The sequence below is a fragment of the Filicampus tigris genome, chromosome 9 (genome assembly GCF_054856515.1).
Source record: "Filicampus tigris isolate MCC_2025a chromosome 9, RoL_Ftig_1.0, whole genome shotgun sequence".
Classification (NCBI taxonomy): domain Eukaryota; kingdom Metazoa; phylum Chordata; class Actinopteri; order Syngnathiformes; family Syngnathidae; genus Filicampus; species Filicampus tigris.
In genome coordinates, this window is record NC_141225.1 from 14,756,580 (window position 1) to 14,784,261 (window position 27,682).

Here is a 27,682-nt window from a genome sequence, read left to right on the forward strand (position 1 = left end):
GCTTATTGAAGACAACGCGTTCTTAGATGTGGTTTATTGCAGTATTTTAGTCAGGGAAAACATTTTAGTCGGAAAAATCTATTGACACTCAAATTTTGAAATAATGAGGATCTTGTCAAAATTTACTCACATATGTACTTAATCCGTGTCAAATTTCGGCCTTTTTAATTGAACATAAAGCAGTCGCAGGAAAAATGACTAATTCTGTTAACGACAACGTGTGTACATGGGCTACATTTTATTTATATAGAATTTCTCACAGAGAGTACTCCTTAAAGTTCTTTACACAAATAAAGTAGCTGCACAGCTACTCAAAGATATTGTAACGCATGATTATTTGATTTCTCAGTTTTTACTACTCCATGCTCTCCACTACGGTATGTCATTGATTGTGGCGCTTTTATTATGAAGGTTCTCCACGGGTGTTGACAATCAGTTCAGCAAGTGACTATCAAGCTTTTATTGTGAAAGCTTCTTACGGATGTTGACAAGCTGATTGAAAGCGAACAGCAAGGTGCTGCGTTTAATGGCAGACCTAACTACGGAGGTGTGTCGATGACAAATCTGACAACCTAAATTTTCCTGGACAGATGACGTCTGACGTCGGTTGATTCAAGCCCGTAGTTCGGTGCTGGCCAGATTATTCAGTTTCGCTGGTAAGTGAACTCCCCCTCCTCGAATTTAGCAAGCCACAGCTGATCTGTTTGTGCTTGGTTGCGATACAATACACAGGACATCGATAATAAGAGTTGCCTCACAACCGCAGTTTATTTGCATTAACTTTGCACAGCGACGGTGGCACAGGTTGATAAATTAAAACGCGAGTTTAGACGGGGAGATGATCGACTGAGTTATGCACCCCTAGCCGTTTCCGAACCATAGAGCTATCGGCACATATTTTACAGACGAAAAACCTCATGGCACACAACCAAACGGAAAATGTTGTGTAAAGTATTGTAAAATACTAGAATTACGATGATCTCGTCTAAATGTACTCCGAAATTGCCCCCTCTTAATGTGAAAATTGGGCCTGTTTAATTGCACATCTCGCATGACTTCTGTTGTATGAATGGCAACAGGTGGATACACAGGTTAGTTGGACAGTCTGCCACCTAGTGGAGAGTATTTAATCGTTCTGCTTGTAACTACAGTCGTCCCTCGCCATTTATCGCGGTTCACTTTTTGGCTTCACTGCATCGCAGATTTATTTTTATCGTTCCTGATATCGGAAGTATTCATGTTATCATGTGAGTTTGTGGTGGTTATTTTTGCACACGGGCTGTCATTCGCGTAGCAATAAGCGCAAGCCAGGAGGAAAATGTGCATAAAAGACAATGTCCAAAGTGTGTAATTTCACACTTACTAAAACAAGTTGAAGTGCAGTGTGCGTATTGCACAGTACAACTGGCTAAATTAAAGTTACTCAACCCTACGTCGATGGTAATGTTTTTTTTCACTAATAATGTTGCCTACCACCGAAGTTAGAATGAATTGTTATCCCTCTACATAGAAGGAGGACAGCCATGGATGCAATTAATTGCTTTATTGGAGAAAAGGTAACAAAATACAGTAAACACAAGCACAGCCACAATCTTAGGCTCGTGCTGATGGCCTCAACTGACACCGATACTCAACACACAGAATGGCTAATGTTTAGCCAGTTAACAGGCAGCCAAGTCTACATTCTCAATCGCGGACTTCCACATCTCTCAACAGGCCAGGCCCACTGTTTAAAGCCACACACACACACTAAATGTCACAGATACTACAGAGCAGAATGTCAGGATCATAAGCATGAAGCTTTCAAATATTCTGTATATAACAAAATAAATGGTTGGTCGCTGCTTCACTGATTTCGTCTTTTACGGGGGCGGTCTAAAACGTCTTGAAACAGTGTTGAATTGATGACTACAGAAGCATTTGACTTTTGAGAACCCACTGCATCTTTCGTTATCCATGCGGTTCTCATTATTGTAAGTTAAATAGGTGAATGCGCTAGCCTTGTTTGATTCTTCTTCCTTTTATTTAAAGGGCTCAAGCATGGCTCTGTCATTCCTTTTGGTCTTGGCGGCAACAGTGATTCTTATCAGACCGGAGTCACCCGTAACCAAGGTAGAAAATTAACCAGTCCGGTGTGCTTTGTTCAGCTTTGGCCAAGTTTCTCACAAGCGACCACATTGTCTGTCCACAGGCTCTACATCATAATTCACTTGAATGCTGCAGTGAGAAACAGAGGACAAATAGCTCGTGTTCAAACGACACTCGCTGCGAACCAGGTATCATGTTGTTGTTTGAAGGCGCCCAACATGTGTGTTGACATGTGTTTATGGTTTTATTGTTTTCCGGCCATTTGAAAAAAATGATTAAGGAAGAATTGATTAAAAAAAATAAATAAAATAAAACAAGTGGTGCACTCGTGCGGAAGTGTATAATAATATTGGATTCACATTAGCTTTTATGTATCAGTACATTTTTGGGGGATTTACTTTTAAGCCATTTTGGTTAAAAATAAGTCAAGGTGCAACCAACAAAGATAAGATAAGAAAGCTATAAAAATGCCAAGCCAATGACTGTACACGCAAAACACGAACTTGTGTGATTTTTAGTTTGTTCAAGCTCGGCACGTTATCACAACAGGAAAGGTGTCCTAGCTGGTACACCAATTTAAAAGACCACAAAGTAGGTCATTCAGTGTTGCTATGGCGATGACGGCTAACATGATTCCCCTTGTTAGAAGCCAGTGCATCATCTCAGTGACATTCAACATGTATATTAATGTCAAATGAATCCACATTGTTGTGTTATGTGGCCTTTTGTGGGCAAATGTCACATCATTTGATTTCTATAGGATGCTTCTTTCGTGTCCTCGAGAGCAGCAACACTGTTTGCATATTGTGTGAGCCTGCCGCCGTAGACGCGGAGAACATAACGACCTGCACCTACAGTAAGCAATTGGGGGTATTCATGTAGTTTTTGTAGATCAGTAAAACTATGGAATAGTGTTGTTTCATTTGCTGTACCTTTGTCTTCACCGTTAGACTACACTATGGACAGAAGAAACCATACAACAGTCACAACTGTAATGCCTAAAATTGGTAAGTTATGTATTCTTTTCTTGTACTGCCATTTCGTTTTGCTCAAAGAGGAAGTCAACCCAAACATAATTGTTTCCAGGATATGTTCTATGCAGGCCCAGTAGTTGAAACAAAGTATTCTGATTAATATCGTGTTTGTGTAATATGAGAAATCCATCCGTTTTTAGCTATCTCAGGGAAGCGGCCATTTTGTCTCCTCTGTCGACTGAAAATGACACCGCAGTTGCTCAGGGCTCAGGTAACGACCAATCACGGCTGGCCTGTTTTCTGAAGCTGGGCGATGATTTGTCTTTATCTGAGGCCTAAGCATCTGTTATGTTATTTTCAGTCGACAGAACTGACAAAATGGCCGCCCCATGAGATGGCTAAAAACGTGTGGATTTTGCTGCTTAACTCTTATTCCACAAACACAATATTTGTCAGAATGCCTTGTTTCAACTATTGGGCCTGCATAGAACATACTCTGAAAAAAAATGTTTGGGTTGACTTCCCTTTAAATGTGCAGGAAATACTGCTTATTCTTAATGTATTAAACAATAATTGAAGAATTGTGAAAGATACCAAATGTACTTTGTAATTCTAATCAAGTTGTTTGTCACACAGTCACCTTTAGGTGGCATCATTTCCCCTTTAACACTCTCAGCAGTTGCCAACTCAACAGCAAGCATTTTGTATTGCTTTCAAAAAGTAACCAATTAATTTAATAACGTTCATATATTTCATTTTGGAGGGTCTAAATAAAATGTGCTATTTTGCCAAGATGCTCATGTTAGCCCACCAAGTCAGCGCATTCAAACACACGGCAAAAGACAATAAGTGCCGGGCTTGAGAGTGAGTGACATACCATGAATGAAACTTTATATAAAGCCGTCCTTGAGGGACGTTTAGGACGATTGTGTTGGCAGCAACCAGCTGTGTGACTTTTGCATCCATACAAGCAGCCCAGCTCACAGAAATCACCAAGTACGTCTTAAGCATGTAACGATACAGTATCGAAACTGAGAATCTGCATACTTTAAGACAAATCTGTGTGGCCTTTAAAAAGGCAGAACTGTGACACGCCTCTTCCAACTACAAAAATATGTGCCTCCATTCTAGATGCAGCCATATGAGCTCACAGGGCTAACACATTTAATATAATTAATATTACCGGTATTATAATTATTCTTAAAAAAGGCAACCCTAGATTGAAGAAAATTTTCTTCAGTGAACCTCCTCCGACTGCCTGTCACGTAGTTACTTTAGCTAGCGATGGCCATATGTGGCTGCGAATACAAGTACAGTATTTTTTTTTTTTTTTCAGGCAACAGGCTGCATTGTACGAATTGTCTGCAGCCCGTTTGATTGTGCTTTTGTGTGCTGTCTGTGAGCAGGTGGCGCAGGCGTGGCCGCCTCGCTTCTTCTTGGAACGCTGTTGATCAGCCTGTTCTTGATCCTCTCCGTCGCCTCCTTCTTCTACCTCAAACGCTCTCATCGACTCCCAAATATCTTCTACCGCCGCAATAAGGGTAAGCCCGTCCGCACTACCACAGTCGCTTCCTGCGCACTTTAGCATTCCAGTTTCACAAAGGGTTCAGAATCACTCACTGCAACTGTTTGTCATTTAAAATGAGGGCGCTTTCATTTTTGCCACTGATGCCAAAAACGCTGTGATATGGAGTAGCCACGTACGATACAACACAAGCTCTATGTAGATGGAGAATGGAAAGCTTTTTATAAAAAGTCATCTTTCAATCCAGCATAAAATTACTTGCGCAAAAATACACGTTTGATACAAAGTTTACATTTATATACAACACAAACAACAGTCTTTCTTCTGAGATTCACATCTTAAAAAGGTCAAAATCATTTCTAAAATTGTTTTACAACACATTAAATCATATTTAAAGTGGGAAGTCAACCCAAACATTTTTTTTTCAAGAATATGTTCTACGCAGGCCCACTAGTTGACTGAAAAACGACATCACAGTTGCTCAGGGCTCAAGTAACGACCAATCACAGCTCACCTGTTTTCTGAAGCTGAGCCATGGTTGGTCGTTAATTGAGCCCTGAGCAACTGTGATGTCATTTTCAGTCGACAGAAGTGACAAAATGGCCGCCCCCAGAGATGGCTTGAAACAGGTGGCCTTTGCTATGTTTCTTAAACGCAATATTAATGACAACGCCCTGTTTCAACAAGTGGGCGTGCATAGAACATATTCTTGAAAAAAATATTTAATGGAGAACTAATATTAATCCGAATACAGTGTTTCGACTAGTGGGGGCACATACAACATATTCTTTGCCTTTTTTTTTCTTTTTTTTTCTTAGCCACCCACCTTCCTGGAGGGCTTCCATTGCGCCGTCGACGCAAAACCATCACAAGTGTTGATTTTTAAGCATTTTTTTAAGCAATGTCAAGTGCCACTAAGAGGTCGGGCTTAGTGGGGTAGCGCGTAACGTCATCAGATTCGTTCAATGAACGGCTGAATAGTCATTGGCAACTGTGGCTCTCCTTTCCCACATGCGAGGGCATTATACAGGAAGTATGCTGTGAAAACCCGGAAAAAAAATATTGCTTCAAGTTCTTATCAGCATTCATACCCATTTTAATGAGAATTTCAGCTTTTTTTTTTTTGATGTGACATACAGTAAAAGCAGAAGTTACATATCAATTGATCTTCCTTTCTGTCTTCTTACAGCTTTTATATTCCAACCAAGCGAGACGGTAAGTGTGCTTTTGTTTACGCAAAGCTAATTTAGACATTTTGATTCATATGCACACACAATGTGTCACCATGGCAACATTTTATTCTTAGGCTGTCATGATTCCTTCCTCTACAGGTAAGTTAACCGTTTTCTCAACAACATTGCCAAACAGGTTATACTGCACTGAATAATGACAATCTAGCCTTGTTGCAGCTCGTCGCAAATACTTTGTAATTGTCCTTTTCGTGTTTAAAGCGAGGAAGCAGCGCTACGTCAGACGGGCGCGCCCGTCCGCCGCAGCAAGTAGCAACATCACCCCCACCGCATCCACCACGAGGGTCTACAACGTGTAAGCGGAACGAGCCAAGGAGCCATGTGGGAGTTTGCCATCGAAAGATGTCATGTTTTGACTTCTTGGGAGCCAAATTTGAACTGCAACTGCTTTTATTCCATTTTGCCTCATTTATGAAAGAGTGTCCATTGTCACACTCCATCCGTGAAATGAGACACATACAACATGTAGTAGTAGTAAGTGGTCAGTTTACTGTATATAAGTGCTACTTTTTTTTTTTTATATATATATTTTTTTATCACACTTGAACTGGACATTTTTATTTGTAAACAAGCTCACCTGAAGTAATTGCTGCACTGACAGGTGTATGGGCTAATATTTAAGTATCTCCTTTTTTTGGGGGGGGGGGGGGGGGAGTTTAGTATTTGTATGTCATTAAAATACATGTATAATGCAGTAGTTGAAAAGCAAGACATCTCTATCATACCGAAACAACTGCTATCACGATCATCGTTATATGGGTCGCCTTTTTCATGATCGCAACGACATTGTGACATTGACGTTCGAGTAATCGCTTTCACGTGCCACAAATGAGGCGTCCCCCTCCACACAACCAAGCGACAGATTGGATTTGTGTGTATTCATCAGTTTGAGGGCTCATGTGCAGCGAGCCAGTGACCTAGTTGGCTGACTGTGACAAAGCATCATTATCATCAAAACAGCCCAGTGACATCTGGGCTATTCTTTAGTTGCATGTGTGTGTGTGTGTGTGTGTGTGTGTACACTATAGTTTGCAACGCTGCACTGTACTTTGCTATCTATGACCATACGAGTGACGTTTTTGTATTTATTATTTGTATCCCATCAGCCAAAGTGAATGTATTTCCCTCGTTAAAGCCAGACATCACTGTTGGGTGTGTATGTACAGTGTAGCAAAGAAAATATTTTAACCATGGTCTAATTTTGGACTGAGGGTATCTTTTAGCTGGAAATTAAACAAAGTGGCAAAAGACTGTGAGATAATGAATGAGTTATATGCCTTTTGAATCCAATTTTCTAAATAGTTACTTCAAATGCTTATACTAGGGTCCATTAAAAGGTTGCAAAGATGAGGAATCTTATTTTTAAAATGTAATGTCAATATCTGTTTTGCCGCTTTCTCGTGTTATTGTGCTGTTGAGAAGATAGACATTCAAAAGGTATTCAAAACAAGAATAGCTAACAAAAATAATTAGGCCAAGGTATGAACAATAGTGGGTTTGACTGTATGTGTGTTTAAAAAAAAAAACCTTCCCTTTCACTGAAGAAATTATGTTAACTGAGAGAATTAATCCTCTGTTACCCTAAAAAGAAAAACACCCCTAACGTAGAATGAAGAAACTGCTAAATGTAGATTAACAAGATGTTGGTGCACGTTATAAGCAAATGTCAGGCCAACTTTTTTTTTTTTTTTTTTTACTGAGATGCTTCAGGAGCTGTTGCTAACTTTTTAATGAAATGCTATTGTCGAAGATACTCTTCAATATTAAACACAGAATATATTTGTTTGCCAAAAGTTACCGAACAAGATGAATGTGATGACGACCGTGCCATGAAGAGCTTTAAATGTTGAATTCATAGTTGATGCATAATCCAGTGGCCTTTTAACTGTATGCACCCCTTTCCAAAATAAGGCTGCTCTGCAAGCTTCATTTATATTTTGACTACACTTGAGATTTGAATGAGTACATGTGGCGCGAGCAGAAGTAAATCTCTTTCTAAGCAAGAAGTGGTCACATGACTTTCCATGTTGCCTCCGTGTGTTTGATATTTGTGAGCGCAATACATGCACACGTTGTTTTATACAAATGATCTATTGTTTTGTAACTGTGTACTGATGAGATGAATGTTTGTGGGAAATAAAGAAACTTCCAGAGCGTTGTTTTTGGCCTACTGCTTGTTTACTCTTATTTGTTTACTGGTGGTGCAGAGATGAGTACAAGTTATTTAATTTTTTTGCATACTTTTATTCTCCACTGATTCTAATTGACTTGAGAGAAGTTGAAGTCAAACAGTCCTTATCTTACAAGGGAATCTTAAAAGTTATTTTTACAAATCAATGTGAAAATGCCAACATATTAAATACTTTTGTAGAGACGAGCACAGTTTGCACAATTGCAATAAAATGTTCATACTGATGATGCTGTTGTTGATGTGACAAAACATTGATTTTGTTGCTGCTTAAAATAAGATGGGGACATTTTCGATTGTGTAACTTGATATCATCAGTCCTCATTTTAATCAAGATGCATGTATAAATTTAGGGTTTAGTCTTGTAAAGTTATGCCTTTTCTTTCCAAATTATGTATTCTTAAAATAGTTTGAATTTATTCTCAGATATTGTTGATGGATTTGATGCTTGAAAAAAAAAGCAAACTGTTTTGATAGGGATGTTTGAATCGATACCGCTTATGTTTTCAGACTGATACCAATATGAGTACTCAACTCTTGAGTTCTCACTTACGATACAAGGTAACCGATACCATTAGTACTTTTGATGTATAAAATTTCTATTAATCCGATGACAAATCATTTTAAGGCCTTTCATTTATTGATGACAAAAGACAAAACTACACCACTCTGCCGTACAGAATTTAAGTTCAGAATAAAACTGAGAACTCCCTCTGATTTATTTGTAATAAATTAACAAAAGTGCAAAATAAAATTGACAACGCCCTTTGCTCAAAATAAATGCAAAATAGTACAGGTTAAACATGACACTATGAAGTTGTAAAATAGGGCTTGGCGTAGAGCTGAAAATTTATGGTATTTCATATCAGCCGATGGTGATGAATTTATTTTAATTTTTTTTTACCTATTCAAAATAAGAAAAAATATCAAATGGATTAAAGATTAAATACAACCATCCAGAGGAATAATACCATTCACACCAGCCATGGATGCCATTTACTTCCTGACAGTAGGACGGCCACAAGAGGGTACCAGTAACTGGTATCGGTGACCGTATATCTACAGCCTTCATGGGAACTCGTTACCTGAAAAATAAGTCTAGTATCGGCCTGATACCGATACCTGGTTCTCGACCATCCCTAGTTTTGGGGAAACTACGTAGTCGTGTCTTTGACTCAGCTCGTCATGTAAATAGTGAAGCATAATATTGCCACTCAATGTCATATGATTGAGGGTACTGAAATGTTACACCTCTGGTCGTAGAGGGCAGGACATGTTCACCAGCAGCAGCAGCTCCATGTGACTGAACGTAGTCTATTTATAGAGTAGTACAGGGTACACGTCTGACATACGTGAGGTCGCCAGACAACGGGACATTTTCCTGCAGGAGACTTCAGACTGGAACGTTTGTCCTTGTCTTCTTGCAGGTATGCGGCCTCAAATAGTATTGGTGAATTCAACCAATACAATACAATTTTTTTTTATATAGCGCATTTCATTACAAGCACAATTAGACAGATAGATAACTAACAGAGAAAGTGGTAAATGCTAACTAACTAATGTGCGCCTTAAGAAAATGAGTCACTAGTTGAGTACTTTGATATGATTTACGAACAGTACAACACTGACAAATACGGCTAAATGAAAATGTATATCTACCCAATTGGCTTTGTATCCACATGTGACTTTATTTTGTAAGCTGATATTGTGGAGTCATTTGATCTCACTTCAACAAGCATGACAGTCAAGTGTTTGGTGGTCTGCGAAGAGGGCTTTGATACTCATATGGGACTCCTATTGTCTCCATTTATCACATACATTTAGCCATAGTATGAAGTACATTTTCGATATATATAAGATTTGGTGAAAAAAAGGTGCATCAACAATTAAAACAGTCTAAAAGGTTTCATTGTGGTCCATGCAGTGCCGTAAATGTATCTAATATTATTTCCCTGTTGGTTTGCCTAATGTTGTGACTGGAATAAGCTCCATATCGTCGCTGTCCTGTGAAAACACTTTTGTCCAATTTTGTGGAAATTTTTTTTTTTTTTAAATCACAATGCGATGTCTGTAACGCGGAAACACTATTCACGTAAAAATTTGAAAATTGCAAAAAATGGACATGAGTGTTTTTCACATGACAGTGCCGATATACAAATCTTCACTTGGGACAATATAGCCTCCAAATGACAGCTATACAAGTGCCTTATATTTAGCACAAACATGTTGCTGCCTGGACGGTTCAAAGCTATCAAGGATACAAGAGGACAAATGGGCAACATAAACACTTGCACACTGACCTTAGTGTTGCCATTTCTGCTCCCAGGAAAGCATGTGAGCTGTCAGAATGGATGACTTGGAACACAGCATGCGCATTGCCGAGCGGGACTGGTCCAACTTCTACCAGGAGAGCGAGGAGTGCTGTGTGCCGCAACCTCTGCTCGCCTGCCCCGATGGCCTCCGTTGTCCATGCCGCTTAGTTGCAGCCACTAAGTCCCTGCAGAGCTTAGATGAAAATATTACAGCTTGTGTTAAGGTGGACCTCATTCAGGGTATCATAGGAACACGAGAAGGAGATACAGCTGAGGATGATAAGGCCCAAATATGTAACGATACAGGAATCCCTCTTCTCAGAAAGGAGGTACACGTGACAGAAGAACGCATCCCGGAAGAGACCAAAAAAAGCATCATACGGACACTGGAGGCCGTAGTCAATGACGTCGCTAGGTCACCGCCAACCGAGCGGGAAACAAAGGTGAGGCGTCAGGCTGAGGATGGCAACAAAGTTCCCCCGAGAGAGGAGAAAGAGCGCTGGTTTGTGACACTGTCGCTGAATGACAGACCAGGGCCACGCCGGGCCTGTGCAACTCCAAAGCAGAAGAAAACTCAACTAAGAACAAACTCGTGCAGGCCCAGGTGGGAACCTCAACACGATGAAAGCGAGGCAAATAAAAATATCAATGCGATACCAAATCAAAACAGAAGTAAAGAACAGATCGGGCTTAATTGTAAGAAAACCGGGCATGATGGTGATATAGAACAAAACCATGGACAAAGACCCCGGCGTGGTGAAGATCTAAAGCAAAACTGTGAAGAAGCAACAATGGGTGACGAAGATACAAAGCAAAACAACCAAGAAAGAACCCCGCATGTTGATATAGTGCAAAACGATAGAGGAGGAACCCTGTACGGTGGCGATAGAATGAAAACCCGACGTGATGGTGAAATGCAGCATGACGGGAGAGAAGTAAGACGGCGTGGTGATGATACAGTACTTAGCTATGGAGACGGAATCCTCCAGAACAATAGAGAAGGAACCGTACACGAAGGTGATACCATGTGGCAAGACAAAATAGCAGAAACCCTGAATGGCGATGATATAACGCGAAACAATAGCGAAGCAACCTCATATGAAGATCATACCGCACAAGATAACGTAGAAGAAACCCTAAACGGCGACGATGGAGTGCAAAACAACAGAAAAGGAACCTTACACGATGAGTGTACGATGCAAAACGATACTGAAGGAAACCCGCATATTGGTGATATAACGGAAGACGATAAAGAAGGCACCCAACATGAAATCTTTCACTTGGAGAGGGCGGACTCAGAAGAGTTTGAGGACAGTGTTGAGTCCTTCACACTTCATAGTTCCGGCTCCGAAACGTATCTCTTGGCTTTGGAATCATTGGCTCGGGATGTCTTTGAGGAGGATTCAGTTGAAAACCAACCAATAGAGTGCCCGTCCTACTCATCATCATCATTATCACGCAGCTGTGATCCATTTCAGAGTTCTGGTGATGGGAATTTGCAGGGCAGAGAATCAGATCCCAACTGTGAAGGTTCTGGTAACCAAGCTTTTGTTGAGCCCACGTGGGCATTTCCATCGACTGGCCAAAGAGGTGTCACACCTCCAGTTGTGAGCTCCACCCAGCAGAACGTGGATCTGCCCAGTGTCCAAACAGAACCTCACCTTACAACATGTGGTGTTGACGGTCCTCGGTCGGTTCCTGACGTCATTGTCACCCCAGTGGCCGACAGCCCGGAAGCGTACGCCCGGTCTGCGGGCCGAACGCCGTGCGTTTACGCCATCTCGGCCTTCTGGAATGAAATGGAAAAATTAACCATCAATGACATTTTACAGCTGAGGATGGCAAGAAGTCCACCTCCCGCGGAGATGTCCGACGCCCCGTCACAAAACAGCTCTCAAGTGGACGCAGAGGAGCATCATTTGACAGATGGAGGCCTCACGGATGTCTCTGACGCTGCTGACTCGGACTATTTCACGCAGCCGGACGACTCCAAGGCGGACAGATCCAGCTGGGATTTCTCTGTGAGTGACTTTGAAGAAGACTATTGGCAATTTTTGGGTATTAGTAGGAACCCCAGTCCTGATCTGAACAGCAAAACCCAGCAGGAAGAGGAAGAGGAAACCAGGAGCCAGACCCCGGTACCAGCCGAGGACTCCGTAGGACAAACCCCAATGCCCAGAAGGATGACGAAAAACAAAAGTGTGCAGAATGTACGAGCTCTCAACACGGAGGATTCATCTTTGGAGTCACATTTACACGAGGGCATCTCATCTGCTCCAGAATGTGACGATAACATTTTTACATGTGAACATAAAACATTATTACCAACCCAGAGCCACAAGTGGAAACCCATCCCGATCTTCTCCTGCTCACATCCGACCGTCAGAGAACTCACCCTCCCCGAACGGAATTATCCGTTTTTAAGTGTAGACTTCTTGGAAGAGGACGTCATTTCGCCTATCCGAATTGTCTCGCACGCTCTTCGGGTGGCTGAATCTCAAAGTGGGAAGACCTTACTGCCATTCGGTAAAATCCGCCTCCAAGACAAAAGCAGCATCTGGTGCAGAAGGTCTGATGGGTGGAAGCTCCCGGCCCAAAGTGAGGAGGACGGTATTGTTGTTCGCACGGTGGGAGGAGTCCCTCCTCAAGTACCCGAGCAGCAGAGGATTGTGGAAACGATACCGAGACCAGGTAATCCTAGCAGATGGGGAAATTAATGTGGCAAAATAAACAACATGAATAATAAATGCTTCCTCTAGTGAGAGTGGGCGTCTTGTCTGCGCTGCAGCAGTCTGACATGTGTATGGTCTGCATCGCGTTTGCCTCCTGGGTACTGACATCATCAGATCCAGAGTCTGCTGATGCCTGGAAAGCAGGTAGGAACCGTTCCTTCATTTTCTATTTGACTTCGCTACACCTGCTCAATCGAATGAGAGCTGTACTGTCCAGCTCGTTTTTTTGTGGAATCTGAATTAAGCAGTAAAATCCACTTTGTCGTCTGTTAGCCGTCAACTGAAAAGGACATCACAATTCCAAAGGTCTCACCTTGCGAACGTCACACGACCAAACCCAGAAAACAGATGAGCCGTGATCAGTCGTTACCTGATCTCTTAAACACTATGATGTTCTTTTCAAGTCGACAGCACGTGGCAAAATGGCCGCCCCCTGAGATGGACAAAAACGGGTGGGTTTTTATGCTTAATTGGTCTTCCACAAATGTACTTTTTAATTAGAATGCCGTGTCTCGACTAGTGGGGGTGCAAAGAACGTGTTATTGTAAAGATTTTTGACTTTGACTTCCCTTTTAACTCATTCACTGCCATTGACGAATTTACTTGTCTTTTCACAGTCTAGCCATTCAATCCCAGGAACTGCTTCATATATTTTTTTTTAAATGTTTTTAAACGTTAGTGTAAAAGAGGGTCTGAAAATGTCTGCCAGTGAATGAGTTAATGATTTGGCCCATGGGTGTGCATCTACAGTGCCCCCTTCCTGATTTCATTAAAAACAAAAACAAAAATCACACTAACTGATGCCGTGGCATCACATTGAGTATCACTTAAATAATAGCTGTCAGACAAAGTGAAGGCTCTGAGATCTCAAATAAATGCATCATGCCGCAAACCAAAGAAATTCAAGAACACAAAGTGATTGAAATCAGTTTTTACTGCCAAAGGTGGCACAACCAGTTATTTGGTTCGGGGCAAATTACTTGATCACCTAGGACCAGATCAATTTGGATTTTTTTTTCATTTTATATTTTCTTTGGTTGTCTTTGTGAGATATTGAAATTGGTTTGACGATATGAGACTTTAAGTGTGATTAATATGTAAAAGAAAATAAAAATTGAAATCAGGAAAGGTGCAAGTATTTTCAATATAATCAAATGTACAATCTCTTTTCTAGCTCTGCTTGCCAACGTGAGCGCACTATCAGCGATCCAGTACCTGCGACAGGTCAAGTGAAGATTTAGAATCCTCAACATACCATATGTAATTACAGTAAATGTCATTTCCAGTCAGTTACTCATGGGTCCATTCATAAAATATATTGATTACATTTAATTTACAATCAAAGCAGTGGTGATTTACGATTTGCGGAGTAAGTGCAAAAAATGGACTAATATACAATGTTTTTGTGTGCGTGTTGTTTCATGTGATGAAACCAAGTTTAGCCTGCAATTTGCACAATTCTATCCATTAGCCAAGTAAACTGTTAATACCTGGACCATTATTGAGCAGCTGTAGTTTAGCGATGGCTACGGTAGTTTTCCCGCCAAGCAGGATGGCTCAATCGAAGACGGACCGAACGATGAAAGCCTGAACGTGTGAAAGATACTGGTTAAGTAAGCGTGCAGCATATTTTTGAAAAATAAAAGGAAACTAATGCAACGGGAGTCTGTGTTCAATATTGTGATCACTTACCTTGAAATAGAAAAGGTACATACTGTTCTTAACGCAGCATATTTAAAAAGTTAATTTCTGTCTGTACATCCATTCTTCCAGCTGACTTTTGGCAAGAGGCAAGACTGACATTAACACCCTGCATGGTCACCAGTCAATCGCAATTGCGTAACGAGACAATCAACCATTCACCCAGATTATGGACAATTTTAGATTCTTCAGCATCCCCAAATTAATCTTTGGAACCTGGGAGGAAGCCGGAGTAACTGGAGGAAACACATGCAGGAACGCAGAGAACATGCAACCTGGGTAAATGTCACTCACGACGTCGGGTTTACGGAAGTAAATGTGGTCCAGCGTGGCGGGGCATTTCTACAGTGGTGCGCTTGGGAGGTTGGAGGTAGAAATACAGTATTTGGGGGAAATGATGAGGCAAGGACTTTCGATCTCATTTCATGGAGACGTCACTAAAGATGACATCACGTCATAACCGTGCGTAAAAAATTAACTTGATCTGAACCGTGGCTGAATTACTATCACCATAAATGTCCACTTTATGCTTCATGTTTCAAGTGGGATTAAATTAAAGACAAATATAAAGTCAATACTGTTACTCAAAACAACTTTGCAGATTCAGTCTCCCGCTACCAGCACTTTACCTCCACCCGCGCGTTGCGCATTTTGGGCTGAGGATAACGTCAATATCGGATACCGGTATATGTGACCTAGCGGTTCTGACTGCAGTCGCATTGCAAAAAATCCGATAAGTATCCGATCCAGGACCACATATGAAAGTGGCCCAGGTTGTATTTGAAAAGATTCTGAAATGAGATGCTCAGATTGTCATTAAAAAAATATGGGCAAAATGAAAACCCCCGATCTGGGTCGCGTTTTCCTGCGGTTTTCCTGCTGCCATTTTGTGACATCCAAGGAACTATGAATTGAGTTGACAATGCTCCATCTTGGTGGCAATAAGCAGAGTTATTTAAACTAAAGTGATGCTTTGCCACCAACTTCTAACATGTCGGCGCCAAGGATCCTTGTTGAAAAGAGTTAAAGGGCTTCATTTAGACAAAATGAATGTTTTGCGAGAGAATCTAATCTAATCCCAATGCAGTGGAGGGCTGCCTATGAAAGCATTTCATTGGACACAACTGGAGTTGAGTGATGTGTACTTAATTTGCCACAAGCGGTTCCATTTCCACGTGAAAGCACTTCAGAACGTAAGGTGTCATTGCAGAATATTTATTGAAATAAATATGCAATGAACAGAGTTTATAGGATACACATAAATATTAAATTTCAAGGCTTTTTTTTTTGTTTTTTTTTACTGTCAATATTTAGTTTGTCTCCAATTCTCTTATTTGTATCAAATAGATGTAAATGCATCAATCCACGAAAAACCTGTGGGCACAGATCCAGTTCCAATTAATAATTATATCACTTCTGATATTATATAGTGTTACAGTTTAAGGTTTCCTGTTTAAACAAGGGTTACACATCTACAACTAATGGTACTCATTCATATAGAATATTGTGAACATTCAATATTTACAGGCTCAAAAAGGAGTGAATAAAGCTTAGGTCATATTGTGAAAAGATATCTTGATATATAAAACTTTAGGATTTAGACAAATATTTCGCATAATTAGAGTAAAACCAACCTCTACTATTTGTTTAAAGTCTAAACAAGACAATGCCACTTGCTACTCTAGTTTGAGTCATGCTCGGTCGTTAACACTCATTCAATCACTGGTTTAAATGCAATTCTGTACAAGGAATCATCATCTATACACGATAATATATTTGAAGGTCACGCCAAAGTCTGTTTCCACATCTTCGAAGGGCTGTTTTAGCAAAGTTGCGTTGCATATGAAACTGTTAAACAGTTAAGTTGGTGAAAGTCCATCACTCTTGAAATCTCACGTGAATGTGTGAGATTGTACCGAAAACAAGTATAAAGTCTTGTGAAAAACATAGCCAGACTTTAGCAGGCCTGTGAAGTGCTGAAGAAGGAATGTGCATATTGATACACAAAAATGTTGTCAAATATATGAAAACAAAGACACACAAATACTCTCTTACAGTATTCTACTGGGTGTTAAGTACAGGCTTTTCAGACGAAGGCGCCACATGGGATCTCACGATGGCTTGTCACCTTCTTTCTTCAGACGGCTGTGCAGAAACAGGAAAATAATGTGGATGAATGTGAATCACTTGCTATAGAGTACACCGTGATTTACGGACTGCGACTTTTTTTGTGTGCTTTTATAGTTACGAGTCCTCACTTGCCAACATTTGATGTACAAGTACACTTCGGAAATGCTGCTGTCAAGTGAAGAGAAAAAAAAAAAAGAGCAAATCCGGCACTGTAATGTCATTTTGCTTGTGGGCAAGGAGAGCCACGGTGACCGATGCACGTTAGAACAGCCAAACAGTCACTCACACAAATACTAAATGAACACACTGGCAAAAACTGCCAGATGCTCACAATGAAATGTAAACATTTCAATTCATTTCAATTAATTGATGAAAATTCTAACTTACAGAAAATATTGTTCAGTCCACTCCTGTGCTGGGTGTTTTTAGACCCCCCAAAAAAGTACTTTCCATTTGACTGACAATCGCCTCTAAAGGATCCCCTGCCCCCAATTAGTCAGTTAAATCGAGGTTCCACGGTCCGATGAAATTGAATGACAATCTTGGTCACTGAACGACATTAAAGTCGTAACGTGAGGTACCACTGTATGACAGTTTGTCTTGGATTGACCATCGACAAGAGTTTTTCAGGATTTAAAGTCCTCACCTGTAGTAATCTTCCTGGCTGGGCAGGGGGCCTCCATGCAGGTGATGTCCGTGCAGCCACTGCTGCTCCATGGCCATCCTCTGCAGCTCTGCCGACTGAACATGCATGGCCTGGAGCTGGTGCGCGGCTGACATCTGTGGAATCGGACCTTGGAGCTCTCGGGGATATGCAGCCCCTACGGAGAGCACAAAGACCACATCGTGACCCACGATAAGGCAGCAGTCCAGTGTTTTGAACTTAGATTAGGTCCCAGAACCTCAGAACTGTGAGACAGACACGCTAACCACTATAACAATATGCTGTCCCATATTTAAATATGAATACAGAAACAAAAATGAACATTCGAGGGAATTCGATGCATGGAGCACTAAGACTGGCGATCCAAAAGACATACCGAACAAAGGGTGGCGCAGCATCTCGTGGTCATGTGGAAGGTCAGCCAGCAAAGGGTTAGGGATAGGGCCTCCGGGGAAGGGGAAGCGGGCCAGACGTGGTCCATTTGCCAATGGGTCCACCAGAGGGTGCGGGCCTGTACCTGGTGAATGAACATGAAATGTAAACCCATATCCTTACACCACTTGATGAAAGACTTTCCATCAAGTCTATGGATCTTTTCATAATGTTTGTAAACAATAGACACCAAGGAACTTTCAGGTTGAAGAAAAGGATTGACTACCGCTGCCCTGAACTACTTTGTAAAACCGATGTCAAAAACGTGCTGTTTGGGGTTCTCCCAAAGATTTTTTTTCCCCCCATTTCCTTAAAAAAAAAAAAAAAAGCCCAAATTACGCCGTTTAGCCTGTGAATGAGGAAGATAACATTGAATCTTCTTCCAGCTGGAAGTACGTTTGACATCATGGTGAAATGGTCCAAGCACTCACCTTGACCGAGGGGGTCCTGCTGGTGCAGGTGGAGGTGAGAGTGGATGTGCGAGTGTTGGTGATGATGCGGCGTCACGTTGAGCATCTGCAGCCTGGCTGCCTGATCCGGCGCCACGGACGCCATCCTCTCAGCGTGCAGTCGCTCGGCGGTGAGCCGCTCGGCGTAGCTCAGCTCCGGGCGCAGCTGAGTACCGGCCAGCACCATCCTCTCCCGCTCCAGATGGTTGAGCCCCGGGTGAAAGGGTGCGAAGTGGTGAGGAGGTCCGGGGATGTGGGGCAGAGCCAGGGCCCCGTGCCTGACGTAGTGCTCCATGGGGTTGGCCGAGGGGTGCAAGGTTTCCAGGTCAGGGGGCTTGACCTCGAAGCCCGGCTTCATCCTCTCGCGGAGCTCTCTCTCGCGGAGGTTCCGCAGCTCGCGCTCTCTCAGGCTGGGCTCGGCACTGTACAGGCCGGGCATGTGGTAGGCCAGCATGGGGTCGCCGGGACTCAGAGACACATAGAACGGGTGGTTGCGGTTGGTGGGGGACATGACATGGGGTCGGGCGTATTCGCTCAGGGTGCGGAGGGCTGGCGTATCGGGGCCGATGTAGGGCGGCACTGCAGCGACAGTGGTTGGCGGCTGCTCGTACACGGGGCGCCCGTGAGCGGCCACCTGGGCCTCGTTCATGCGACTGTCGTGCGAGGAGCTGCAGGCTCGCTGTAAACAAAAGATATTGTAAGCTAAATGTAGGGCCCGACTGCTAAGTATTTTTTGAGGCCGATGCCCATTTCGATATTTGTCATACCAAAATTCAGATAATTGCTTAATTGGCCTATTAATCAAATAAATAAATCATTAATGTCATATTTGTTGGGTGTCTATGGCTATGGATTTCAGGCAGAATAGTTAACTTGTTTTTCAATACTTTGCCCTTGGGTGTTAATTCAACTTCACAACAGAGAAAAAAAAATGCAAAAAAAATATATACAATAAACAAATCTGCCCATTTTTGTGGATGACTTAGGAACGTTTGAATGTCATTATCTGTCTTATGTTGCCAATTTTGGAAGCTTTTAATAGAGCTAATATCGGTCGATTAAATCGTCCAGCCAATTAAATCGTACAACTCTCTTAAATAAGGCCAGGGATGTGGAAATCTGTTGCTGTCAAAATCAGTGCTCTCTGGTTTACGTTCTTCCATGTTGCTGTTATCTGTTTTATTGTCTTTTGCTTTCAAATGAAGGGACAAAATGTAAAAATTTGTATTTCTACTTAGGTACTTTTCACCCGTGGTGACAGACAAACAGACGCTGAAGAATGAATGTACCATTTTACTTACAGCGTTTCTGTCTGCTTCCTTTTCTCGTTCCCGCTCCTTCTCCCGTTCGCGCTCTTGCCGAGTGCTGAGCTCCGCCTCTCTCCGAGACTTCTCCAGGGCCTCCTCCCTTTTCTTGGCCAGCTTGGAGGAGGACAGCGGTGTGAAGAACAGGTCTGTCCGAGCGCAGGAGTTGTAACCGCGATCCAGGTGTTTGATGAACCTGTTACCAACGAGAAAGGCGTACTCGTTAGTATTGGCGTGTTTTCTTTTGGTCCTACAGAATTGTATTGTTACTTTAGGCATTCTGGCTCTTGCTGCATTTGGGCAAACTGTGTACGCTCCTTTGGGTAGATCCATCTATCCATCCAAAAGCAAACTACACCCCGGAGCTGTCGCCAGTCAACATTTTCAGACATTTTGAATTGTGCATTCAGTAAGAATCGATCCGATGTCAACTGCATGAAAATGAAACACCCACACTATCAATTGTCCTCGTTTGCTACACAAAATACTGGATCAGAAAGTCGTCTAAGCTGTGTCATGAACTGTTTTAAGGCAGTTTTTGATACAGCACTTGCATTCGAACTCACTAGACTGTGCAAGTGTTCTTGATGCCATGTTGAGAGGATATACAGCATGCTCCCTGTGTAATAAGGCAATTGCTGCAAGCAAGACATTTTGCTTTTGTGTTTGACCTTTTTGTATGTGCGTAACACTCAATTAAAACTGTGTTGAGGTTCTTGAGAAACATTTTACGTATAAACATTCATTCAAAAGAGGAAACACATGTTCAGCCACATTTTACGGACCGTGGAGAAAGTAAAGACACACCGTGCAGACTGGCTGGCGTGGCTCGCCATGTTGATGACGGTGGGCTCTGGCGAAGGGCTGCGAACTGGAGACGGTGGGCTCGCCGCTTCCTCCATCTCATCCAGCGGCTCCTCTTTGATTTGGATTTGAGGCGCTCCCGCTGTGGCGCTGGGCGATGATCTCAGCCCGACAGGAGGGAAGGACGGCTGCAGGCTGGGGACGGGGCCAACTGAGGCTGAAGTGGCGGAGGGGAGAGCCTGCGAGGATGCGCCGGCCGGACGAGGGGAACTGGTACTCTTTCCAGGGTGAGAGTGCGCCTGAGAAATCACCGGAAGCTGGCCGGAAAGCGTCTGCACGGCCAAAGGCTGGGGCATGAGCTGAAGAGGTGGAGGGAGAGCGCCTGGAGGATGCTGATTGGGCAGAGAGTTGAGAGGTTTTAGAGCAGGTGGAGGAGGAAGGTTGGAGGGCATCTGGGGGAAGGGTGGAGCAGGCTGGTGTGGTATCTGTTTGTGGGAAGGTTGAATCGGGGTGGTGGGAGGAGGCTTGATTTGGGGGCCAGAAAGAGGAGGCTGGGGCAGCTGTGACTCCCTAAAGAAGGGTGGGGGTCTCTGGGTTGGTGGCAGCTGGGAGGACACCGAGCTGAGAGCAGGTGGCACCTGAAATGCAGACGCGAGAGGAGAGTCCTGCCCCACTGTGGGTGGAAGTGGCGGTGCACCACAGAGAGAATGCGGGGCAGGCGGTGGGCGGTTGCTCGCGCCCAAATTGGCAGAGGACTCCGCAGCAGCAGGCTGAGGCGGGTCTGGAGACGGAGGGGGCGGGCTAGGAGGTGAGCCAGAAGTGGCAGTGCTTTGCGGTGCAATGACAGCTGGGCCCTGAGAGGGAGGGGCCTGCGGGGCCGCTGCGTCAGCCTGGGCGGCCGGCGGGGCTGCGGGCTCCGGTGGGACAGCGCTCGGTTGGGCAGAAGAGTCGGAGTCGCTCTCGTTGCCCTGCTGAGGGCTGGGAATGCTGGGGGAGGAGCTGCGGTTGTCCTGATCGATGTCTTTGGTGTCACTGCTGCCGTCGTCCTGAGCACTGCGGCTTTCTGAGGAGCTCTCCTCCTCCACCTCGGCCTCCACCTCGGAACGGGAATCCTGCAGCTCCTAGGGCGACCCAAGAAAATGGATGTTTGACACACGTGACACGCAGCTAACAGCTACTACAGAAAGGGTTCAAGGTTTCCACCTGTTTGCTGATTTTTACTTACCTGAGTCTTTGGCCTTTTGGGTTTGACTTTCTCAGGCTCGTTAGGCTCCTGAGGAGGACACTCCCTGACCCGTTTCATTGTTTTTGGTGCGGCTGCCTCTTCTTTCACCTTCTGGAAAATGAATGGAATACTCATATCAGTTGTTTCAAGCTTTCAAATCAGAATCCGATCAAGCTGTGACTGTACAAACGTGCCTGTATTCTCTTCTGTGTATCGCAAAATAGCCACATGCTATTGAACAATGAACATGGAGTTTTGGTCTCATCTTTCATGAGCGAGTTTCATTAATGTAAAAAACCAGTGTGGTGGCATTGTAAACTTAGTAGACATGCTAACTTTGCTACCTGCCTTAAAAGCTTACCCGTATTTTCCGGGCTATAAGCCGCTCCGTTATATAAGCCGCACCCACTCTATTTTTAAAACATTTTGGAAAAAAAAAAAAAAAAAAAAAAAAAATATATATATATATATATATATATATATATACATATATATACATATATATATATATAAATAAATAAATAAAAAAGGGTTAATGGGAAATGTATTGTATTGAATTGTACTGTCGTTCCGGTTAGAGCGCCCAGAGTGGTGGAAGCAAAATCCACAGAATAGCCGCACCTGACTATAAGACGCTTGGCTCAAAATCTAGGAAAAAAGTCACGGCTTATAGTCGGGAAAATACGGTAATTACACCATTGACAATGTCAGAATAAAACACATCTAAAATCAGCACATACATATGAGTTATTTCAATAATGCCTACCAATAAATGAAATGGTAGTTGTGAGTCGCGACTACTTTAAGAGAATGCCCAGAAGCCTGTCATTTGACTTTTCTGCTTTACATTTGACTATGTCACATCGCCATACTCCCTGCTGCTTTGGCAGGTAATGGCCAATTTACAAGTGAAAGTTGCCTAATTTTAGCCAGCAGAGTTGTTTGTCAAATATCACTGAGATTCGTGGTTCAATAGTTGCTGTAAAAAAAAAAACCTGGCCGTTCTAGTGTTAAAAGAAACCTAAAACGAGAAGACAAAATGGATGCCATGGCATATGTATGTGTATTACTCAGGGTGATAATAGTTTTTGATAGTTACTTTTAATTCATTTTTATTTTATTTTAATTCAAATAGTTTTAATTCGTCTTTAGCGTGAGTATGATAGTAGACTTTACACAGTTCATATCGGATTGGCAGATATTCTGCATTGTATGCAAAATAGATGATCGTTGTAATGTCATAATTTTCCAATCAATCAATGATGTCATTGATTGGAAATGTAAAATAAGACAATCTCGTTTACTCCACATATGTTCTGTGCTGCTACTGTTAATAATCCAAGGTTTTTCATTTTTTTTCCCAAAAATATATATACTGTGTATGTATGTATATATATATATATATATATATATATATATATATATATATATATACATATTATTATTATTATTTTTTTTTTTTTTTAATATAAATGAACGAATCAAACTCGTAGCTCAAGGCACCCTCCTATACATTTCAGTGGCATGCTTATTAACTTTGACTGCTTCATTCCCAAGATGTATTTACCTTGTTATTCTTCTTCGTGGAGTCATTCTTATTGTCTATGGTAGATGCTCTAGTCGCAGTCTGGGAATTCTGGGTAGTGGACTGCTGATCCTCGGTAGTGGGTGAGCCAGTGAGTCTCCTGTGGCCGCTTCTTAAAGACGACAACTGCTGTATGTGCAACAAAAAAATTCTCTCAGGTTACGTTACTAAATGAGCAGTTTACTTCCACTGTCACCTGCATGTAAACGTTTATGCTTACAGGTGCTCTGCTTCGCCGTGTCCTCATGCCATGTTTACTGTTCCCCTCCTCTTCCCCTTTCACAGGTTTAAACATGAATGACGTGCCTGAAGACTTCTGTGCCGCGGGCAGAAAGCCGTGCTTGTTTTCATACGTGCGGCAGGTTGTACATAGCAAAGGGTTGTATCTTCCTCCTTGATGCCAATCCTTAGAACCTGTTTGTGGAAAATACACCCTTAACAAAAGTGAAAATGTAAATCAAGACTGCCCTCTTTCCAAACATAAGTCATACGCACGTGTTGTACCGCAATGGCTGCAGCTCTTAACTTCCTGTTCACTATCTTCACTGTCAAGTTCGTCCTCACTGGCTGAACTTGCATCCACTGGAGAAGAAAAGCTACAGTATGAGGCAAACTCCAACTTTTGCATGAATGGAGAAAGAGAGGGGTAACGCACACACGCTCACCAGAGTAATTTCGAGACGGGGCGCTCACGGGAGCAGCAGCAGAGCGAGTCTTTGCCTTTCGAGACGACGGCTGCCTGCGTTGTTGTCGATAAGCTCGCGTTCCTGCAGCCTCGGGAGTTTTCTTCCAGTGGTAATAGAAGGTGATCAGCTCTCCCTGGTGATTCAAATGCCAGATTTATTTTGTTTTTTGAGTAAGGATGCTATCAGCCAGACTGAATTTGTCTTAGAACTTGGGTGTTTTCTTAAAATGTTCACTTACAGTCTTTTTGCTAGGCAAGAAGTCTTTTCGAATCCGGAAAAAATTCTTTCCATACTGTCTGAGGCCTTTAATGAAGCGTTTCTGAAAAGTGAGATAATCATACTTAAATGAGATAACGAATATGATCTGTTTTAAAAAAGATTCTCTGCTACTTCTCCATTGTTGTTTTAAAAAAGTGCTACTTAAAAATTATGACAGCTTTGTAGTAGGTCTCATATGACCTCTTCATATCGTTGATGTCCTGTGGAAAAACAATTATATCCTTTTTTTTTTTTTCTATGTACATGAATAGGGTTTCTGCATTGGAGATATCCCATTAAGGTGAAAATTTAAAAAATTACCAAATTACAACAAGAAAAAAACAAATTTTTCACAAGATGCGACAATATGCGTTTTACCTTAAAGCTTACTTATATAAAAAGACATGACTGTAGCAAAATTATAGCGGTAGTAATCAGCTGTAACCCACCACATCATCTTCAGACCAGCACTTCTCAATAAGCCTTGGCAGAGGCTTCTTCACCAGACGCTGGAGAGCTTTTGCAGCATCATAATGACTTGCATGTAACTGGGAGGAATATGCAGTTCAACAGTAAGTCATCTGTAAGTAGTACATGATGATAACGATAAATACAAGTTGAGCTCTCTACCATGTTGAGAGCGTTGAGTGTTGTATCGTCACGAGAGGCGGCTAAGCATCCGTCCTCTGTGGAGCCTCCATCACACATACCCGCAAAGGCCGCCATGCTCCTTGGAAAACAAATATGATGCAGATGGTTGTCATTTTTGACCCAAGCTACTACAACAAGATTTTGGTTTTTTTACCTGTCCCACCAAGGATAAAATGTATGTTATTTAAAATACAGATGAGTTCCTCCTTGCGCTGGATTGGACTAACTTTCTGTATTACGGGATAACAGTGTGAAATGAGAGGATAAAAAATTCAAACAATTTTGAAATGGACTATTATGTACAGTAAGTGCGCGGTTTCTTTAGTATGAATGCCAGCCGTGGCCTCGCAGCTGAAAAAGATTAAGTATTTACAGGCAGTAAGAACTCTAGCATGAGCCTTGGGATGGCTCAAGTTCACTAAAGTAAGTTCATTATAATCAATAGTGTCGGTGACACTGACCTGGCAGCTCGCAGGTACATGAGAAGGTCGCAGTCATTCACGCCAGGCGTCCACATAAGCTCCTCACTCTCCGTCTGAGAATGGGAAGCTGGCGCAGGCCGAGGCTGCAGCTCAGGAAGCTTTGCCTGCAATACATCAGCAACAAAACAGAATAGAGTAAAAACCTGCTAACAGACCATACACTTGATGAATTGTGATGGACAAATGGACAAAAATGTTAAGGGTTGTAGAAAAATATTAACTATAACTAACATGAACTTGACATGTGCTGTATGTTTCAATAGTGGTATTAAAATCACTTTAACACTGTACTTCATTCGGTATGTGCACAATATAACCAGTGCTCGGTGGTGTGCCGTGAGATTTTTCTATCGCATAACCGCGTTTCTACCACTTGAGCCAGGAACGCTGTTGCGTCTTTCTACCTTTAAAGCCGGGAGAGAGGGCAAGTCTTAGTTAAGTCAATGTGATGTGTCGTCAAGGGGGATCCTTACAAGCAAAGCCAGCGACGCCATTTGTTGTCAACTATGAAAACATCAACTATGGCCAGCAAAGTCTCTTTTGGATGAGAGCACCATGAATCAAAAACAATGTGGATGCTTGTGAATATGGTGGACCTCTGGAATTTTGAACGTTACAAGCAGCCTGTGAGTGATCAAAGAGTTTGTCACGTTAAAAACTACTACAAAGCGTGTCACAAAAGAATGAAAAGATGATGGATATTATTTAACCACCTCGTTGCCTAACAACGTTCATGGTCAATGTGACCCGCTCTAATGTTTAATCATTCAAAAATATTACAGTAACTCAATGAAATGTTTTCAATATTAAACAACAAGCACGAAATACGCAGGCCAGCGCACTAAGTTTAATCCATGTTTTAAATTATAGAGTTTGATATGGACTATTATGTACAGTAAGTGCACAGTCGCTTAAAGCTTTTTTGGGGGGGGGGGGTCGGCAGAATAATACCATTACATTCATTTAAATGGGAAGAATGTATTGTGTCTCAAGGCACCACTGTATGTGGAGTTATTTCCAAAACAGCCATAGTTTACCTGATGACTTGGTCCCACTCTTATCTCGCCTTGAGTGCTGTTCAAGCTCCTAGAAGACATGTAAACAGAATAATAATAATAAATAAATACAATTTTAAAAATTGGGTGTAACTGTTAATCAATACGTTTGCATCACAGTGCCACATCTATTAAGAAGAGCAAGGAGAAATCACGGGAATTAATGTCGCACGGAGCGCGATCGCAGCTCTCAGCTGATTATCTCAGCTTCATCTGCTCGGTGATCTCGTTAAAACGCGGCGCCCCGCCCACACGTCGGTGTCAGCCAATGGTAGCCGCGCCCTGCTGACGTTCCCTGACATTAGGCCAGGCGAAACCTGACGCCAGCTGCCGCGAAGGCCTGTCAATCAATCACGCACACTGGCTGTTAATTCTCGCACTACAACTGGAGTCACCATTACACGAACAGAAGCTTGTTGTGTGCTTCCAAACGCGTCGGCCCTCAGCCCAAGTCAAGCGGGCGCTCAATATTGCTTCTCAACGTTAGCATGCACTTAACATGTCATGAATGTGTATGTGTGTGTGAGGCGACTCGCTTATGTAAATACACACCAACCACAAATTGTGTTTTAACAGCCGCGTCGTATCCGCAATCAACACACAACGCCATACAGCGCGGCTGACGTGAGCTAAATACTCTATGACGCCATTTGTATCGCATTGTAGCATAAAAAACGGTTGGCTAGCTGCTAGGGACCGTGACATTAGCGCCCAGGCTGTTATTTTGGCTAGCTCGTTAGCCACAACTTCGTGACTGCTGACACGCCGAGCGCTCCGTGCAAAGTGGCCGCTCGCCACCACAAAACCCGAAACCAATCCAGTCCACAACAAGGCAAAGAATACAGAGGGGGGTAACAAGAAGCAAGTATTTACCTCCGCGGGTTGAACAGGTCGTCCATGTCGACGGGTGTTTGGCTGTGGCTTGTTGACACTACGCAGCTCAGCGGGGCGACAGCCGCGCACACACACACATGCACTCACACCAACTATGCCAATCCCCTATTACATGGCTATTCAAAATGGAGGCGCTGTAGCGAAGGGAGTCTGTTTTTTTTCCTCCAGTGCAATGACCTCAGCCGCCACACAGCGCAGCCTTCAAACTTGTCGAGTGTATACAAACTGAGCCTGTGCGTGCAGCCTCGCTTGCACATTCGGACTGGATATAATGGCAATGGAAAGCGCTAATG

General features: G+C 42.7%; 3 protein-coding genes across 9 annotated transcripts; 2 read left to right on the forward strand and 1 right to left on the reverse strand.

Annotated features, from left to right (window-relative positions):
• The first annotated feature begins 443 nt into the window (after nt 1-443).
• c9h1orf159 (chromosome 9 C1orf159 homolog) lies at nt 444-7,995 on the forward strand. 2 transcript variants are annotated; one of them, XM_086041836.1, is made up of 9 exons: nt 449-656; nt 2,032-2,112; nt 2,192-2,276; nt 2,849-2,944; nt 3,039-3,095; nt 4,469-4,603; nt 5,777-5,802; nt 5,894-5,918; nt 6,039-6,291. In XM_086041836.1, exons 2-9 carry the CDS (start codon nt 2,041-2,043, stop codon nt 6,134-6,136), a joined length of 594 nt encoding a protein of 197 aa, XP_085897962.1. In that variant the 5' UTR covers nt 449-656; nt 2,032-2,040; the 3' UTR covers nt 6,137-6,291. The 2 variants fall into 2 exon arrangements, with proteins under 2 accessions (XP_085897961.1, XP_085897962.1); XM_086041835.1 differs by lacking the exon at nt 5,894-5,918 and having other exon boundaries at nt 444-656; nt 6,039-7,995.
• A 1,368-nt stretch (nt 7,996-9,363) lies between these two features.
• perm1b (PPARGC1 and ESRR induced regulator, muscle 1b) lies at nt 9,364-14,689 on the forward strand. Of its 2 annotated transcripts, XM_086040829.1 has the most exons (4): nt 9,364-9,452; nt 10,352-13,028; nt 13,097-13,213; nt 14,244-14,689. In XM_086040829.1, exons 2-4 carry the CDS (start codon nt 10,373-10,375, stop codon nt 14,300-14,302), a joined length of 2,832 nt encoding a protein of 943 aa, XP_085896955.1. In that variant the 5' UTR covers nt 9,364-9,452; nt 10,352-10,372; the 3' UTR covers nt 14,303-14,689. The 2 variants fall into 2 exon arrangements, with proteins under 2 accessions (XP_085896955.1, XP_085896953.1); XM_086040827.1 differs by lacking the exon at nt 14,244-14,689 and having other exon boundaries at nt 13,097-13,338.
• On the reverse strand, nt 14,638-27,655 carry rereb (arginine-glutamic acid dipeptide (RE) repeats b). Of its 5 annotated transcripts, none has more exons than XR_015088134.1 (18): nt 27,367-27,652; nt 26,478-26,533; nt 25,420-25,544; nt 24,938-25,037; nt 24,757-24,855; nt 24,288-24,368; nt 24,029-24,182; nt 23,859-23,945; nt 23,584-23,777; nt 23,346-23,492; nt 21,779-21,889; nt 20,557-21,674; nt 19,747-19,945; nt 18,428-19,124; nt 17,941-18,081; nt 17,547-17,721; nt 16,826-16,915; nt 14,638-14,656 (listed from the first exon to the last, which is right to left on the reverse strand). XR_015088134.1 is itself a non-coding variant. In XM_086040826.1 (18 exons), exons 1-18 carry the CDS (start codon nt 27,392-27,394, stop codon nt 16,882-16,884), a joined length of 3,300 nt encoding a protein of 1,099 aa, XP_085896952.1. In that variant the 5' UTR covers nt 27,395-27,651; the 3' UTR covers nt 15,970-16,881. The 5 variants fall into 5 exon arrangements, 4 of the variants coding, with proteins under 4 accessions (XP_085896952.1, XP_085896950.1, XP_085896949.1 ...); XM_086040826.1 differs by lacking the exon at nt 14,638-14,656 and having other exon boundaries at nt 15,970-16,915; nt 20,557-20,945; nt 21,192-21,674; nt 27,367-27,651; XM_086040824.1 differs by lacking the exon at nt 14,638-14,656 and having other exon boundaries at nt 15,970-16,915; nt 23,346-23,489; nt 27,367-27,655.
• Nucleotides 27,656-27,682: the final 27 nt, after the last annotated feature.

Bases quoted from the DNA above. Each gene is read 5' to 3' on its own strand.
- rereb (XM_086040823.1), bottom strand. From the start codon at position 27,394: ATGGACGACCTGTTCAACCCGCGGAGGT. The intron at 26,534-27,366 runs AAATACTTGCTT...CTGTTTACATGT, and splicing joins CCTGTTCAACCCGCGGAGGT to CTTCTAGGAGCTTGAACAGC. The intron at 21,675-21,778 runs GTAAGTAAAAAT...GGGTCGCCCTAG, and splicing joins CCAAAAGGCCAAAGACTCAG to GAGCTGCAGGATTCCCGTTC.
- perm1b (XM_086040827.1), top strand. From the start codon at position 10,373: ATGGATGACTTGGAACACAGCATGCGCATTGCCGAGCGGGACTGGTCC. The intron at 13,029-13,096 runs GTAATCCTAGCA...TGCTTCCTCTAG, and splicing joins GGAAACGATACCGAGACCAG to TGAGAGTGGGCGTCTTGTCT.
- c9h1orf159 (XM_086041835.1), top strand. From the start codon at position 2,041: ATGGCTCTGTCATTCCTTTTGGTCTTGGCGGCAACAGTGATTCTTATC. The intron at 2,113-2,191 runs GTAGAAAATTAA...GTCTGTCCACAG, and splicing joins CGGAGTCACCCGTAACCAAG to GCTCTACATCATAATTCACT. The intron at 3,096-4,468 runs GTAAGTTATGTA...GTCTGTGAGCAG, and splicing joins AACTGTAATGCCTAAAATTG to GTGGCGCAGGCGTGGCCGCC.